This window comes from Notamacropus eugenii, chromosome 4, assembly GCF_028372415.1.
Source record: "Notamacropus eugenii isolate mMacEug1 chromosome 4, mMacEug1.pri_v2, whole genome shotgun sequence".
NCBI lineage: Eukaryota > Metazoa > Chordata > Mammalia > Diprotodontia > Macropodidae > Notamacropus > Notamacropus eugenii.
In genome coordinates this window covers 123,302,537-123,321,787 of record NC_092875.1, presented here as the reverse complement: position 1 = coordinate 123,321,787, position 19,251 = coordinate 123,302,537, and the positions used below count along the sequence as shown (strand labels likewise).

The window sequence follows — 19,251 nt, the reverse complement described above, 5'->3', positions numbered from 1 at the left end:
ACTGTGACCCAATCTCTATCCAGACCTACAAGGTTGGAAAGATGCTAAATGTTGCCCGGGTATGAACTGTTTTTTGTTATCCCTGGTCCAGATTAGGTGAGTTTAAAAAAGATCATCAGGAAAGGGTTGGATAGAGAGCAACATAGTTGGAGAAAGATTTTGCGTCATGGGTGGAGAACCTGTGACCTTAAAGACAGGTGGCCTTCTAAATCCTTAAGTGCAGCTTTTTGACTCAATCCAATTTCACAGAACAAATCTTTAAGGATACCTAACCCTTGGTCTAAGTAAATGGGAGAAATACTCATGCCAATGAAATCCAATATCTTTTCAGGTATTAAAATATCCCCAGCATCACAGCATCCATTTTGCCCCACTCTACTTACTGGCCTCCATGGCTACCTTCCTAACTCAGCTTATATGCTACCTCCTAAAAGAGACCTTTCCCAGTCCCTTATTTCATCCCTCCCTCCACATTCATGAAGACCCCATTGCTTTCCCTTTAGGCAATTGCCTTTCATTTGCACTTCATATATTTTCTATGTACATATTCATTTCTATGTTGATTCCCCCCCCCAGAATGTGAGCTTCTTGAGGAGAGGTACCATATGTTTGTCTTTCTTTGTAACTCCAGGACTTAGCATAATGCCTGGCACAGAGTAAGCACTTAATAAATGTGGGTTGAATGGTTAAATTCCCGAAAGGCATAGAAGTGTCTAATAATGGAAAGGAAAACCAGAGTAGTGTGAAAAGAAGAGACGAGAACATAAAGTGGTGGTGAAATGGGAGCATGGTTACCCTTTAAAAACACTCCAACCCATAGTCACGCACCCCCAAAATGATATCTACTCTCTATAAAATATTTTCCCAGTAGCTTTAAAGCAGGAGAATAGAGGGAGAAAGGAAGGCAAGGGAAGAAGGAGGTGGGAATAAATTAATCAGATTAATAATTTTTCATTGTTGTTATTCAGTCACGTCCAACTCTTCATGATCCCATTTGGGGTTTTCGTGGCAAAGATACTAAAGTAGTTTTCCATTTCCTTCTCCAGCTCATTTCATAGATGAGGAAACTGAAGCACACAGGGTTAAATGATTCTCCCAGGGTCACACAGATAGTAGGTATCTGAGATCAGATTTGAACTCATAAAGATGAGTCTTCCTGACTCCAAGCTTGGAACTCTATCTACTGAACCACCTGTCTGCCTTAGATTACTAGTACTTAGAGTTCATTGAAATGGGTTATTTTGACATTTTCTTGAAAGCTAAATTTTACAGAGGTGTGTGAATTTCTACTTAAACATGACATAAATCATTGATAACTTTTGCTGCCCTGGACAACTGTGAACATTTCCATAAACTCATGCTCTTAAACCAAACCCGAGGGGAAAAAAAGAAAATATCAAGGATTTTATCAAAAATATTTTATTTACAAAAACAATCAATTTTACTATACATCTTATACTGGAAATACATTGAATAATTGCTAAAATAAATACAGGCAATTAATTCAACCTTTTTATAGAATGAGAGAATTTGACATTTGAATGGTATCAAAGCTTAACTTAGAACATAAATAGTTAAAAAGGTAAAATCAAGTTTTAATCTTGTTTTTTTTTTTGAATGGCTGTGTTGTTTTCTCACAGGTTCACCAACTACTGAACATTGTGTTTTTCAGACAATTGTGAACCTTGAATTAAGACAAACCAGAAGGTAGTGAGCATGTTCAGCTCTCTTTACAGCAGAATTTCATGTGGGTGCTCGCATTAAAAGGAAGTGGAAAAGACAGCTAATTCATTAGAACACCAAATGGTTTCTGCTTTACCACAGGGCTTTTTAATGTCACAATCCAAAGGGTGCCTACTTGTTCTATGGGTTCCAAACACATTTTTAGCCCAAGCCTACACAGCACAAAGTATAGGAAAAGATCTGCAGTGCCAGCCACTAGTCTGGATAACTGAGGCCCCAAAGGAGAGGTGTGTGTGTGTGTGTGTGTGTGTGTGTGTGTGTGTGTGTGTGTATGTATGTATGTGTATGTATGTGCTGGGGATGGGTACCCAGAATATCCAGTTTAGTTTTTTATATGCCCAGATTCAAGAAATAGGTACCGGCCTTCTCTTTCCCTTGTACTATGTAGCTATGTCAATATAAGTCAAGAGAGGGAGAGTTGAGGTAATCTGTGTAATTCATAATCAAATACTTTTCGAGGGAAATCTTCTGATTTGAATTAAACAGGTTATTGATTGATAGGCTCCAAGATCACTACGTTGTGCCCAGCTCTTTTCGATTTTAACCACATGGAGCTGATTTTACTCTCTGTCTACACAGGCAAAGACAAGTGGAAGTTGAACAAAAATCTTTTCGGAAAATCTGCATGATATGTCAGAAATGAGCCAAATAATTACTTTAGCTCTTCACTTTACTTGGCCTGTGTAGATACTGGCTGTAGGTCCAAAGGATATTAAACTTTATCTACTGTGCATTTTTAAACCCACAAAAATACACACATTCTGAGCAGTGATGTGTGCCTAGTATTTTCTTTTGAGAACCAGTGTTCCCTTTAATTCAGTTATGACAAAATTGCACTTATTTACCCCTTTGGCCTTGATTTTAAATGACATATTTTTGGAAGCATACAAAAATATGATTTTTTTTCTCCATAAAAGTCAGACAATCTTATTAGCCTTTCTCAAATAGAATGGAAGTCCAAAGTTAAAAGTCTGAAATCGAAATTGCCTTATCATAGAAATAACTATTCAGTTTTAAAGGCAGTGAAAAATGTTTTATTCTTTCTGTCATGAACAGCATCAGCCAACAAAGCTTCACATTTTGGGCAGGTTTGTTTTTTTGTTTTTTTTTTTTTGTTTTTGTTTTTTAAGTATGAATTCTTTTGAAATCTGTCTAAAAAGGAAGTACAGGTGGGTTTTGGCAGAAAAGTAGAATAAAGAATATGTGAAAATTGTGTTGGAAAAGTCATCATACAAAACGAAAACACACAATACAATAATATAAAAATACAGCCAATTCTCCTTTGGCATTGTGTTTGGCAGACTAAAACAGAAGACCTTTTCTAAAAATTCTTTTTTTAAAAAAAATCTATCAAAACAGTCCATAAATTAGTTTGTAAAAGTTGAAAGAACTTTTCCTTGAGATTTCCAATGCTTTTCTTGCTTGAGAACCCACATAAGCATGACTAGTGAGGTATATGAGGCAAAACACTGTCAGGCATATGCACAGTAAGGAAAAAAGTGCATAAACAAAGAATTCATCTTATTTTCATAGAAATAACAGGTTAAATCTGAGTTTATCCTTGTATGATCTATCATTTTTACTTTGGCAGAATCAAAATAAACCCATAGAAATTGAATGTTCAAGTCCCAGCAGCAGTGAAGAATTTCCCTTGGTGACATTATCCAATGCCTCCAGTTCATTACAGTCCCTACAGAAGATGACCAAAGTGTTGTGTGTATGTGTGTGTGTTTGCAAACTTTAAGAAAAGTTGGCTCATACATCAAGCACCATGTCATACTGTTGTTCCTTCTTCCGCCTGCCACACTTGCTGATGAGAACCACGTATAGAGTCAGAAGCATAACCCAATAACATGCATAGACTAATGAACCGATGATAAGAACTGTCTGTTTAGAATCACTAAATTCCTTCTTGGACTCCCTGTAAATAGTGAAAATCACACCACCCAGAAGGATTGTAAACCAAACGGACACTGGGATGAGTCCTATGAAGTTAACAACGATGGTTTTCCTTCCTGATGTGCCCCACCCTGCTTTGTTTATTGTGGCAATGGCAAAAATCTTTGCTGGGAGTAAACTTGACATGTACAACACTGAATATAAGGACATGAAAACCATGACGATATTCCCTCTTAGGCAGCTGGCAAAGGAAGCCTTGATGAGGCCCACAAACTGGACGGTCAATAAGAAAAGGAGAATATTCCAAATTTTCCCCCGGTAGAATAGTTGGATAACTGTGGCAATGAGAAAGAAAGGAAAGAATCCAGTGATAACTGCTTCATAGGTCATCCACAAATGATGTTTATGAAACCACATGGCATTGTATAGCCACTCCCGGAAGTAGGATTTGCTCCATCGGGTCTGCTGGTTTAGCCATCGCAGGTACTCTATGGGTGTTTCTGTAAGGCACTTAGATCTGGCCGTGTATTTTGTGGCATACCCCAGGCTCAGCACTCGATTAGTCAGATGTCTGTCATCTCCAAAGCTACAGTGGTTGCCCATAAATTCTTGATTGTACCAGTCTTCTACAAATTCATGAAGCAAAGAGTTTCTGTACATTCCCAGGGGTCCACTGATACACTGCACACAGCCAAAATAGGATTGACAAGCTCTCTCTATGTTAAAAGCCATCCAGTATCTCACACTGCTAAGGAATGAGATCCAAGAATCGTATTTGTTTAAAATCTGCAATCAGAAAAAAAAAAACAGAAAGATTAAATAAGTATTGGTGAAAGGTATAAAGCCCAGTACCCAGACCCAAACCTAATGAGTACCTTCTTACTGCCTTCAACACTGGTCAGATGAACAGTTTGTCACTTCCCCTCTTCCTAAATTTCTGTGCTAATGTTGTCTAATTTTCTTGCTTTATTTTCTTGCTTTCAAAGTAGTGCTTTTTCTGGCAAGTGATTCCTTTATTAATCTTTTTTTTTATTGTGATTTTTCTGAATTCAATCTGTAGTCTCCTTTTCTCCCTCAACTTGACATACCATCTTAATATGGAAGCCTGATTCACTCCAGCTCTGACCAATTTTCAACTAATTTTAAAATGCATTGCTGCCTCCTGTCTCCCACATTTTTCCCAGACTTCTGTTTCCCACAACTTTGTTTCCGGAGGAGAGCAAGATTCTGAAATAACTCTCTCTACAGTAAAGCTAGACCAAGTATATCAGCCTGCTTCAGAGGACTCTCAAATCCATTGCTTTCATCTTTTACCTGGATCATAGATTCTCTCCTTTTTTGATACCTGACTGCCTCCATTTTCTCCCCTGTACCATAAACCTATGAATTTCCTTTCTTATATGCTTCCATTGTGAATCTGAGTTTCCCAAGATCCTTCTTAGGTCTCCCATCGCTCACTTCCTGTCACCTCCCAAGTACTCCTCTCCTCTTGACCTTTATTATTTTCCCATAAAGAACAGCTGTCTTCTTTCACTACCTTAAATTATTTCTCACTCCTCTAATTGTGATTTCCTCTTTTTTATCCTATGAACATTTCTTCCTCCTTGAAAATTAATTTTATTTATATATGTGTGTATATATTTGTGTATGTGTATGTATACGTATGTGTATATATATGTATATGTATGTATGATGAGTATACATTTTATATATGTATACATATATATTCATTCTGCAAGGACCTGATAAACATTGAGCCCCCACTATTATTTTCTCCTTTATGTCTACTGTGACACCGGGATGCCTCAATTGTCTTTTTTGTGTACTCCTTTCTTTTTGTTTTGGAGTTTTAGCAAAGATTAGGCTCTATTTTTCCTTTTAAAATGATCATTTAGCAAAAATACATATCTATCTACCTATCTATCTTCATGACATACACATGCAAAATACATTCTCAGAAATGACTAATCTATTGATCTGCTTTGATTTACATACTTATTAGAGTGATGGGGGATTCTTTGGTGGGGTCCATTAGTAACACATTGTGATAGGTATGCAAAGAAGGAAACAAAAAGAAGTTCAAAGGGGGACACAAACAATATACAATATGTCAAGCAATTTGGCAATTTCGAAGCACTAGTAACAGATTAGTTACGGGTTATGACTACCTAGTTGAGTTCAATATAGATTTTTTAAAAACTGAATTACATATAATATTCTCTTTTGTTTTTAAATGTTAAAAAGTCTTTTGATCATTAAGTTTATAATAAAAAACAAAATATTTAAGCCTATATATGTGCGCATATATACATATTTATATATGTGTACTTATAGACACATACACAATCAACTTCTTCCCTTCCTACATACTGTTTAGATGTCGATGCATGAAATTATTTTAAGCATTGGTCTGAACCTTTAATTTCATTGGTGTGGTAATTTCTGATGTGGAAACTTATTCCACAATTAGTTTGGCAACTCTTCTGTAACTTAAGAATCTTGGCCCGTTGCCTAGGGTACTAAGAGATTAAATAACTTCCCTGGGTTCACACTACTAGTACTTGCCAAAGACAGTCCTTGAACTCAACTCTTCTTGAATTCAAGGCTGGTGTTTTATACACTATGCTATACTTGTCTCTCATTTTAGGAATATGAGTACACATTTAAGTCAAATTATAAGGCATTAGGAAAATTTCTCTTTAAATACGGCATGTTTTAAGAATTGATCCACAAAATTTCAGGAGACCTCAATTTTAAGGTGTCTGGAAACACATTCTGCATTGTAATCTTAGGTTATTTAAGTCAAATCTCAGATTATATTCACCTGCACATCACCACCAACACCTCCAACCATAGGATCTTCTTCCAAGACCTTGACCATCTCCACAGATGAGGCTGGGTCCAACATGGTATCTGAATCACACACCTGCAGAGTGACAGTGGAAAAGAAGGGTGAAGGAGGGGAAGGAACCTGGAGAAAGCTCCAATACAAAAGCTCAGGTACATTTGCACTTTGCGATGGCATGCTTTGCCCTACTACTTCAAGGCTTCTTGCTGAGGTTTTGGATGACCCATCACTGGCATCTCAAAGACCCTCCTGTTTTCCATAAGGGATCCTCTGCATTTAGTGATCTGCTGGATGGAATGGCTCAAATCTTGCACTGAATTAGTATGCTATTATCTCTGATGAAATAACTTCTGGGGACATTCTGCAAGTTCTTATGAAGTCACAACATGAGGAAAGCATAGAAGAAAGTGTGTGAAATCTACTAGTGGTCTTTGATCTATCTCTGGTACAAGGAGATAGGGAGAATGCTTCTCCTAAAGATAGTGATGGTTCCAGTGTCACTCAAGAGAAAACCAGATGGTTGACAGGGCAGCAGATAATTCTGTCCTGAATAGATGATTAAGATTGTTGTTCCAACCTCATAGTAGTGCCTACTTCAGTGCTGTTTTTTACCCTCCTAGTATATCTCCTGATATGAAAGCAGGCATGTGCCATCAGAAGGAGGCTGAGATCCACACTAATGCCCTCATAAACAGTCGTTCTTATGGCTGCTCAGATGGCCAAGTCATTATACAAAATGGCCACTGATTGGAAACCTGAATGTTTCAGATTTCTACTTTATAAACAACCTCTTCAAACACAAGCCCTAAACCTGAGGAGGGCAAAGACACAAACCCTGCAAAACTGCCCTGATCTCATTCATCCCTACCACTATAAATACCTATGTGTGTATACATATACATATAAATGCATATATACTATATATGCATATATTATATAATTCCCCTTCATTAATCTTCACCCCACCCAATTTTATTATATATATTTATAAGATTTGTGCATGTCTTATATTATGTAACATTATATATAATTTTATATATCACATATAATTTGTGTACGTACATAGCTATGTATATACATGCAAGTGTTCATATATATGTACATATATGTGTGTGTATAAATTTATGATAGGGATGAATGAGGGGGAACAGATTTGTAGAATCTGTTTCTTTCCCCTCCTTAGTTTTGTAGCTTATGTTTAAAGATACATAATTTTAGGGAAGAAGCATATCATATGTGTATGTATGGTTTGGATCATAGATACATAAAATGGTGTATATGAATAGACACATATGTGTGTATATAAAATTTGTGGGTGGTGAGGACATACTTGTATGTATATATTATACATAAACATGTCTACACATATACACACATATATACATGTGTGTGCATGACAAATACATTATATATACTATACAAAATGTGTATATATAATGTATATATGTGTATACATAATGTATATACACGTGCATATTGTTTATAAATATATATATTTAGATATGTATACCTGTGTGTATATATACACACATACACATGTACGTGAATATATGTAGAAGCATATACATATATTTGTGTGTGTATGTACGTGTGAATATGTGTGCCTGCTCCTCACTTTATACAAATTTCAAAATAACTGTAAAGAGCATGATTTTAAATAAATAAAACACTCATGGTGAATTCTTCTGTAAAATGAGTTTCTATCCAGTCTATTGTGGGAATAAATGCAAATGTTCAAATATGAGGGCTGCTTAAAGTGTGGTATGCCTATACATTTGAATGGATGACTGTTTGGTTTTCCATGTTGAAATACATGGAAATACACTTCTCTGATTTTAGGAAAGAGAAGTGAAAGCGATAGATAATATTTCAGAGAAAATCAAACATGATTACTGCTAACAAATTCTAAGGCTGTCTTATACCTCAGTGGGCATCCTAAACCTTCTAGGGGAAGGGGGCCCAGGTGGTTTTCCCCAAGGTGGATGCCCGCCATTTCCAAGGGTTGTCAGTCCCTGGGGACGCACAGAGCTACAAGCTGGGCAGAAGGCCGAAGAGGAGGGCAGTGAAAGGTGAAGGCACAGCTCCAAAACCACCTTAAGATTCCAGCATCTGGATGCATTAGGGACACACCCACTGGTATTGACTTAAGCCAGGAAAGGTAAAATTGGGCTAAAATAAGACTAATGAAAATAGGAAAGAGCAATACCAAATTAACGTTCCAATCACCGTGTGAACTCGGGAATGTGAGCAAGTTAGAACTACCTCTTATAAAACGTTAAACTTGAAGGACATTTCTGAGGTTCTCAAATGTTTGAATAGTCCCAGACTCCTCCCAGTTTCCAGAAGCAGAGTGCCAAAAGTTCTGTGAGAAAGACTGTTCTCATGACTTTTTCAGCCATGACTGAAAAGTCAAACTGTCAAAAATCCCCTGGGAAAGAGCTTGCCATTAGGAGATTTGGGACGTTGGAAGAAGCGACTCCCCCTCTCATTTTATACCAGTTGCCTCAAACTACACTCACATGTTTGTATTCAACTCTCAGAACTAATCTTTTTACTGGTTCCACTCCCATCTAAAGCCTTTAAGCTTATTACAGAGCCAACCAAACAAATAATGACTCAGATTTACATGGCCCTTGTGAGACTGGTAGGTTTTTTGGTTATTATTCTGATTTTATAGATGAAAAAACTGAGGCTCAGAAAAATGAATTGACTGACCAAAGGTTACACAGAAGGTGAGTTTCAACTGAGATTTGAAATCCAGGTATCCTGATGTCAATTCTCATGATAAGCTCTCAGAAAGGGTGGCATCGTACGATGCGGGTTGCAATGGGTCTGAGACTTGCCCCAGAAAACTCCAAAACAATATTTATCACTACTTTTAATAGGTTTTGAAGATGTATGGCACGTCCCCAACCCTTTATGTATGGCATTGAGCAGGTATAATACATATTCATGAGAGAGAGAGAAAAACGGGTAATACTAGCTGTTTTCATTTTGAAAAAAAACTTTTCTATTGAAGGGAATTTTGCATGTTTTTAGACAATTTTCTATTGGTAAACAACTATAATTCACTGAGTACCTATTATCTACTCAGCACCTGGTGTCATAGGGGAAAAAAGAAATAAAAAGAGGAAGGGAGGATTTTTTTTTAAAGAACTCACAATCTTATAGGGCAAGACAAAACTTATACACCTGAAGCAGAGAAGTGATCAAAATACAATTCAAATTTCATAAGATTCAAAGTGGTCAGTGACCTGAGAGATTATCTAGTCCACTGGTGTCAAACTTCAATAAAAATGGATCCTTGTAGATACAAATGGATCTTTGTAAACTTAGAAAACCAAGAATTAATATGATCTATGTTGGATTGTATTTTTTATAATTTGTTAAACATTTTCTACTACATTTTTAATCTGATTTCAGTGCACTGGGATACTGATTGGTCTTAAGTATGACATCTCTAATCTAGTCCAATTGCCTCATTTTACAAATGAGGAAACTGAAGTTCATAGCTAAAACAATTTACCCAAGTTCACATAGGTAGTAAATAATTGGTGAAGTCTGAGTTTGAACTCAGGGCTTCTGACTCTAGACTCTGTTGCCCTTTCTAGTGTACCTCTTACCAAAACCATTTGGCCCTTAGCATTCCCTTGTTAATAATTATTGGTTACATTGAGTTTTTCACGAAGTTAATCAGTAAATAACCAGGATAATAAATGCAGTGGGGAATAATAGAGAGAATATTGGCTTTTGGATCAAGAAGAACTGGGTTCCAACTCTGCTTCTGATACTTTCCAGTTGTATGTTTGGGGCAAGTCATGCAAGTAACAACCTAGGACAGTGGTCTGGTTACTGTTCAGTCATTTCAGTCATGTCTGACTCTTTATGGCCCCATCTGAGATTTTCTTGGCTGAGTGTTCTAGTGGTTTGCATTTCCTTTTCTGGGGCAAACAGGGTTAAGCAACTTGCCTACGGTCACACAGCAAATACAGTTCTGAGGCTGGATTTGAACGGAGGTCCTCATGACTCCAGAGCCAGCCACTGGGCTACCTAGCTGCTGCTGGAGAGTGCTGTCCAATTCAAATACAAATGGGGATGGCTAAAGCACACATGAGCAATCCTAAAGGCACTGTTTTATTGCCTTAGTTTTAAAATGTGATATTATTGACTTGCATGAACTGATGCTAAGTGAACAGAATGAGGAGAACATTGTACACAGCAACAGTAACCTTGTGTGATGACCAACTTTGATAGAATTAACTCTTCTCAGTAATACAACGATCTAAGACAATCCCAAAAGACTCCTAATGGAAAATACTGTCCACATCCAGAGAAAGAACTATGGAATCTGAATGCAGATCAAAGCATGCTATTTTTCCTTTTTTTTTGTTTCCTCTTTCTCATGGTTTTTCCCTGTGGTTCTAATTCTTTGCAACATGACTAATGTGGAAATATGCTTATTATGATCATACATGTATGGCCTATATTGGATAGCACACTGTCTTGGGGAGGGGGAAAGGGAAGGAGGGGGAGAAAATTTAAAACTCAAAATCTTATAAAAGTGAATGTTAAAAACTCAAAATAAATAAATATTTTTACAAATAATTTAAAAGCATGAAGTTACTTATGTTTTATTGTATTTTCATTTTGTAAAATATTTTCTAATTAAATTGTAATATGTTTTGGGAATCAGGAGTCTTGAAGGTCACAGGTGACACCTCACCTAGGATATTGCTAATTCTCTACATTGTGATCTTATGATATTCCCTTATCATGAAATATTCTATATTCTCATAATTGAGATATGTTTAAAAACAAAGAAAGAAGAAATACAAAAGAAAAGAGAAGATTACACCCTGGTCAGAACAGGTGCAGTTAAATTCCTGCTTCAGAATCAGATGGTGCAGTTGATAAAGTGCTGGGCACTGAGTCAGGGAGATGGGAGTTCAGAACCAGCTTTAGACATTTACTAGCTGTGTAACCCTTAACTTATGTCTTCCTTAGTTTCCTTAACTATAAAGTGGGTTTAGTAATAGCACCTGCCTCACAGGGTTTTTGTAAGGATCAACCAGATATTATTTGTAAAATGCTTACTTAGCACCACATCAGGCACACAGTTTGTTATAAACATAAGGCAAACACAAGCCATTATCATCCCTGTTAATCTAATTGATATGTTCTCTTATGGGATAGCTACATACTACAGTGGATAGAGTGCCAAGCCTGGAGTCAGGAAGACTCATTTTCCTGAGTTCAAATCTGGCTTCAGACTTGACTTAATAGTTGGCTGACTCTAGGCAAGTCACTTAACTATGTTTTCCTCAGTTTTTTCATCTGTAAAATAAGTTGAAGAAGGAAATAACAAACCATTCTAAGATCTCTGCCAAGAAAACCCTAAGTAGGGTCATAAGAGTTGACACATCTAAAGAACAACTTTTCCTTATCCTCGTTAATCCAGTTGATATTTCTCTCTTTCTTGTTTCTCCAAGAGGGAATAGATTTTGAGTTATTTTCTTAAAAATAAAAAGTACATTTGAGATTCTGTTTTTAACTAAGATAGTTATTTTGTCCATCTTTTTTTTGAGAAAATTAATTATATTAAAAGACAGTTTTAACAAAAATTATTCACAGACCCCAGGCTAAGAACCCCTGATTTAAAATGGCAAACTCTACTAAAATATAATTTGTGCTACCAAACACCAGGCCCTAAGACCCAAGTATTTCTCAGTATTCTGACTTCCTTTTTTATTTCCTACAGGCTAAGTGACTGGTAGCCTCCTTCTACTCTCACTTCAAAGGGCTGTCTACAAGAGCTAACAGAGTAAAAGGAAATCTCAATTACCCTGATTAACTTCACTGAGGAAACAGGATGGAAAAAAATCAATACAACCTTCTACTGCTGCCCCACAGCCAGGTCTCATACTGGTGATGTCCTAGCACTGCATATTTTTGACCTTACATCTTAACCTTGGCCAAGTGGGATCACTTAGCTCTGTTCTAGACAGGGAAATTAATTCTTGATCACAGTCATTACAAGTCTATGGAGGCCCTTCAAGAACCAACAACATTTACACATCACTTACATTGTGCCAGGCACTATGCTAAGCACTTTATAATCTCATTTGAACCTCACAACATCCCCAGGAGGTCAGTGCTATTATTATCCCCATTTTACAGATGAGGAAACCCAGACAAACAAATGACTTGCCCAGGGTAATACAGCGAGTAGACGTCTAAGGCCAAGTTTGAACCAACTCCAGGCCTGGTGCTCTATCTATGTAGACGAAAAAAATTGGTTCAAGCAACTTGAAGGAATTTTTCCAGAAGGTGCTATCTTTAAGGATGGCGTAAAGTTTCATTTTTCAATTTGGTGACTCTCTATGCAAAGTTTTCCTCTCTAATCCTGTTAGATTTGGTTGCCTTAACCATGATCAAACTAATCCATGATGCACGTATTGACAAATATCCTTAAGTTTTCATCTGATCTTCTTTGCTATTCTTTCAGGAATCATGAATACAGAATTACATAAAATTAAGAGAGTACTTGAAAACATATTTTCCCAGTCTGTCAACCCAGAAATAAGTAGAAAGTATATATGATTTTGCCACTTATCTATTTTCCTTCCCTCTTATCAGAAGAACTTAAAAGTGATAACAGAGTAAAAGCATTAACTCTGTAGTTAAGAAGACTATAAAATGAAGGCATTGGACCAGATACTTCTGAGTATCTTTCCTCTAAAGGTACTTTCTACTCGCCATCTAAATCTATCAACCTAAACTTAAGAATCCTTCCTACCATAGTATGATAACCTAAAGGACAGAGCTCTATAATGAAACCACTGGAAAAACAGAATATCAATACAGGGTGTACTGGAGGCAACTTGAAACTATTAACAATAGCTGATGGTTAAATTTCTGTGTAAGCCCTTATACCTCAGTATTTTGGAAATACTATAAATCAGGGCCTGACTTATTGTTTTATTGATAGCTTAGAGTTAAGAAAGGAATGAGGCAAAAGTGAAGAATGTAAATTAAACTTAAAAGTGTGTTGTGTACACTTTTTTTCTGAGAGCTGATTGGTAAACATTTACCTACCCCCCCAAACTCAATTTAATCACTTTCAAGATATAATTATTTTTACAATGTCTTCTAATTGACATCGGCAAATAAATGGTGAAAGGCATATAAGATCATTGGGGTTAAGTTGGGAGTTAAAGAGATAATTCTAACAAAAGGTACTGCATGGTGGTTATAAAAGTGTAAGTAAAAAGAAGAATTGGTTTCCTATTTTTCCTTCATTTCAATCCCAGCAGAATACATATGAAATGAATGCTTGCTGAATGATCGATGATACAATCAATGAATCAGCAAATATTTATTAGATATTTACTGTATGCTAAGGACTATTCTAAGCTCCACCAATACAAAGAAAAAAGTAGTCTGTTTTCCAGGAAGGAACTTATATTTTAATGGGAAAGACAATTTATTTAAAATCAGAACATGCAAGTTGAATACAAAAGTGATGTAAGGCTCAGCTAAGGTGGTTAGCTGAGCTTCTAGTCAGGAAGACCTGAGTTCAAATACAGCCTTAGATACTTACTAGCTATGTGCCCCTGGGCAAACCATTTAACCTCTCTCTGTCTCAATTTCCCACACTGTAAAATGGGGAAAATAATAGCACGTAGTTTGCAGGGTTGTTGTGGGGATCAAATATTTGTAAAACACTTTGCAAACCTTTAAGTGCTACATAAATGCTAGCTATTATTATTAAAGGGGGTCACACTAGAAGCTGAGAAGACCAGGAAACGTCTCCTGGAGGTAGGGGCCCTTGAGCTGTGTCTGGAAGGAAGCCACTGGGCATTCTAAGAATCAACAATTGAAAGGATGAATGTTCCAGAGAGGTGGAAGAAGAGGTACAAAAAGCCATTAGAGGCGAATCAATATGGCACTATCCGTAATGAGGAAGTAGCATGGAGAACCTTATTTGTTTATTTGTTTATTTTTATACCATTGAGCCCTGGCTACAAAGAGCTTTGGACACCATCTTGTACAACTCTCTTATTTTATAAATTAGAAAAACAAGTCCCAAAAAGCTGAAGTGAATGACTACCTGTCTAGGGTTGGAGTCAGGACCAGTGCCTACATCACCTGAATCCTTACCCAGGGCTCTCAGTACTATTCCCAAAAAGAAAGATACTGAGGAATGGAGATCATCATGGAGCTTTTCAATTTTATCTGATCTAATACTGTCCCAAAATACGAATCTTGTCTACAACTTTCTGTACCTTAACTGTTTCCCTATGATTTTGCTTATCCCCAAACTTTCTGAAGGTGTGAATTGCTACAAAGGGCAGGGAGGGGAAAAACAAACAAACAGGATTTTAAGACAGAGAACATTATAAGGAATGTCCACGAAACTGTGCACTAATTAAAGCACCATGAATATTTTGAGGTTTGTGGTCTGATTTTTTTCCAAGAATTCTGGAATGGATAGAATTGCAAAAACCTCCAAATGACTCCTTCATACTTAACCTATTCTCATTAGACCTCCTCTGGCTGCAAATTCTTAAAACATATATTAGAGATAGTGGGGTGGGGAGATCCCACACCACCCTGGTGGTGATTTAGACTATTTCTTTATGAGAAGGAACATAGAGCACTGGACAGAAAGAGTTGTTCTCAGAGCCTGGAAGACCAGACTAGGCAAACACTTGTTGACTGATTGTTTCAATTAACCACTCAACAAACACTCATGCAGTGCCTTCTAGGTGTAAAACCCTGCAACGAAGTCCCATCTCTGGCACATACTAGCTGTAAGGTCCTGTCACCTAACCTCTCACCCACGACAACTTCCTCTAAGACTGTAAGTTACAAAGACGGTCCAACCTGTAATGGGACAGGAAGTTCCTTCATTTGGAAATTCTCTATAACCCATAAAAACCCCAAGTCCAGTCCCTATACCTCGCTCTGATAGATTTGACAGTTAATAATATAATATAAAATTTTAATGTGCCACTTTAAGGATAATAAGGAACATTTAAGAGTTATCTAGTCTATCACCTTGCCTTAAGACATCTTAGGCAGGTGAGAATCAGTCCTGTTGGAAAACACCTCTAGAAAAGAATCTAAAGCAAAGCTTGTAGGAAGAAACTTGACTACCATTCCCCACCAAGTGTATCATTTTTTATTTTCCTTAGAGTGGCAATGTGGGATCAACGTAATGAAACTGAAATTGGAATCCAACCCAAGTTGAATCACAATTCAACTTAACCTTAAGGATGCAGTAGGGTATGTGGGCCAAATCTGAATTCAGAAATTCCTGACAGACCAATTCTCTACCCACAGCACCACTTAGCTGCCTCTCTAGGAAGATGAAAATTTAAGTTCTGACTGCAATATATATCCCTTATGGGACCTAAGGCAAGTCACTTAATTCTTAGTACCCTAAGCAACTAGAAGTTGAAGAGATACGGATTTGCATTTGATAGGGAAGTCTCCCTCATGGGGAATTTCCGACAGGAAGAAATTACAGGTCTGAACCTAATACATTATATGTGTGTGTGTGTGTGTATGTATGTGTGTGTGTACACACAAATATATATGCATACACATATATACACATACATATACAATATACACAAACACACATATATACATAATTACATGCACGTACATACACACACACACATATATTATCATCATCAGGATCATTACTTGAATTCATTAAATAAACAAAACAAAATCGTACTGCTGTTTCAAAAGACAGCCCTAACTTGGCCAGGCTGATTATGTCACAACGGGGCAGGGCCTCCGTTCTGTTATTCCCAAGTCTGACCACTGCTTTAGCAGAAAATCAGCCCTTTCACGTTTTCAAAAGTTGGTATTTTTTTCCCCCTGGACAGGAACAGTGAAGGTTGTCAAGGATACAGGCACAATCCAAAGCCAGAATTATAAGAGAAGGAGTAGTTCCAATGAAAATAAGAACTGCTTAGAGCAATTAGAGACTACTCCTATAAGACTGAGCTAGAATTAAAAACGGAGCCAGAGGTCATTTTGTCCTGTTCCCTGTAGGGGGACTTCAGGAAGTACCCAAATTATCCCAACTTCGATATTTAATAAGCTGCACAGCCATGGGCAAGACATTGTCCTCTCTGAGTAAAACTATCTTCTAGGAGTCTCAGTTTTTTAATATGAAAAATGGGGGTAACGATACTTGTGTTATGTCACCTGACTGGGTTATTGGTGAAGAAAGTATTAATTAAACCTTAAATCATGTCAAAAATAAGAATTATTATTGTTAGCATTACTATTTAGCACTTGCGATTACAATCATTATTAATGTACTTTTAAAGATGCAGTGGTGGCAGCCCTTAGGATATTTTACTATTGAAGTCACACATATCATAATATGGACAAGAATGAGTCAAGGAGAGAAAGCAGGAGACAACTTTCTTATGACCTTTCAAAGGAGGTAAAAATAGGAAGTATTTGCACTGGAGTCAGGAAGGCCTGAATTCAAATCTGGCCTCACTTGCTAGCTTGTGTGACGTTGGGCAAGTCATTTCACCCTGTTTGCCTTGGTTTCCTCATCTGTAAAATGAACTGGAAGGAAATGGCAAACAACTCCAATATCTTTGCCAAGAAAATAATAAGTGTGATCACAAAGGCTTGGACACAATTGAAACAACTTAATGACAACAAAATTAAGAAGTTTGAATTACTTGGCTAAATTTCCTAAACTTCTCAAAGCCATCTAAAATGAGCCATCTGACACTGAACCTTGTTGATCTCATATTCAAGCATGGTTCAATCATTAGATCTGGGAAGGTCAGAAACGAATATGTCACATATTTTTAGGGAATTATCCGGGACAATAAGAGGCCAAAAATCACATAGCCAGTGTGTATCAGAGGCAGGCTTAAACCCAAGTCTTCTGATGCCAAGGCCAGTCTTCTGACCACTTTGTCATGTGTGTGTAACCATAGACATGAGATAATCATTGTCTAGGTGCCACAGTGAACAGAACCGCTGGCACGGAATCAGGAAAATTTGTCTTCTTGAGGAAATCTGGCCTCAGAGACTAGCTGTGTAATGCTGGGCAAATCACTTCACCCTTTTTGCCTCAGTTTTCTCATCTGTAAAGTGAACTGGGGAACAACTCCAGTATCTTTGCCAAGAAAATCTCCAGTGGGGTCATGAAGAGTCACACACAACTGGAAAACAATTGAACAGCCACAATCACTACAAAGCACTTTGCACAGTGCCTGGCTGATAGCAAGCAGTATACAAAAGTTAGTTTTTACTGTCATCATCATTATTATTAACCTACAGAATATAAGAGCTGGAGGGAAACTTAGGTCAATTGATCTAAATAACAGCTAATAGCTAGCCCTTATGGAGTGCTTTAAAGTATGCAAAGCACTTCATATTTATTTCTCACTTGATCTTTATCACAACCTGTCAGATCTGTTAGTACTTTTTTTTTTTTGTAGATGAGGAAACTGAGGCAGGCAGAAGTTCCTGAGGCAGGATTTGGACTCAGGACTTCTTGGCTTCAAGCCCAGCATTCTCTCCACTATGCTACCTGACTGCCCTGCCTAAACTTTCTGTCTTAGAGAAGGAAACTGAGACCTCAAGTCAGGTTAAGTGACCTGAATCTCAGGTGTATTCTACTGAATCAGGTCACCTGAGTCCTAAGCTATTATAACATGTCATTAACCAAGAAACCTTTGAGGGCAATGAACAAAAGGCTTTTTATAGAATTATCAAAAATTTTCATAGAATCTAGTGTCACTTTTTAAAGGAGAATAGAGATCAAGCCAGACAGAAAAAAACTTCATATGTTCCAAGTTATGGCAGCAAAGGATAAAACAAGGTCCCTGCCCACAAGGAGCTCAAACTCTACAAGGAAAGACTTTGTGCAAACAACTATGTAAATTCATGTCATTATTTTCCTGATGTCATGATCTTCTTCAAAAACAAAGGACAAACACAACCTATAAGTAGAACGAGTTGCCTGAATGGAGACCTAGCCAGTTGCATAAGCCAGCGCATCCTCTCCCTCTCCCTCTCCTCCTCTCCAAAGGAAGGTAAATTTTGATGGCCAGAAGCTGCCCAGTTAACTTGGAGTATACTGGCTAAATTTCTTTTCCTTTCTTCCTTCCTTCCTTCCTTCCTTCCTTCCTTCCTTCCTTCCTTCCTTCCTTCCTTCCTTCCTTCCTTCCTTCCTCCCTCCCTCCCTCCCTCCCTCCCTTCCTTCCTTCCTTCTTTCCTTCCTTCTTTCTTTTTCTTTCTTTCATTCTTTCTTTCTAATACCTTAAACCCAGTTCATTCCAAAGCTCATAGATTGGACCACAAAATGTCCCTGCTCAAGCTCCACTCAATAGTTATATATTGGGCCCTCCTGACTTAGAGTGAATGTTGGTGGTAACTACTTCTCTTTGAAACAGGAACCCTGAGGGTCTTCCCCTCCCAGTTTGATTTTTTTTTTCTTTTTTCTTTCTAATTAAAGGGATCATTCCTTGACTAATTTCTTAAAGAAGCCTATTCACTGAATGGGCATTACCTCACTCAAAGTGGCAATCTGATAAGACCTTAGCCTAAAATGGCCAGGGTCTCACCTTGCATCCTGGGTCATCTCCAGTCATCCTGATGAATATCTGGCCACTGGACCCAGATGGATCTGGAGGAGAAAGTGAAGCTGGTGACCTTTCACAGCCCTCACTCGCTCAAATCAAAGTCAACTGCAACTCATGTCATCA

General features: G+C 37.5%; 1 protein-coding gene across 1 annotated transcript in view; it reads right to left on the bottom strand.

Moving 5' to 3' along the window:
* Positions 1–1,403: 1,403 nt before the first annotated feature.
* The window catches only part of HAS2 (hyaluronan synthase 2), a 42,070-nt gene continuing 24,222 nt past the window's right edge, over positions 1,404–19,251 (bottom strand). The window contains exons 3-4 of the mRNA XM_072603185.1: positions 6,467–6,568; positions 1,404–4,428 (exon numbers count right to left, since the gene is read on the bottom strand). Of these exons, the coding sequence (XP_072459286.1) occupies positions 3,499–4,428; positions 6,467–6,568 (1,032 nt within the window). The 3' untranslated portion in view covers positions 1,404–3,498. The remainder of the gene's footprint in view (positions 4,429–6,466; positions 6,569–19,251) is intronic.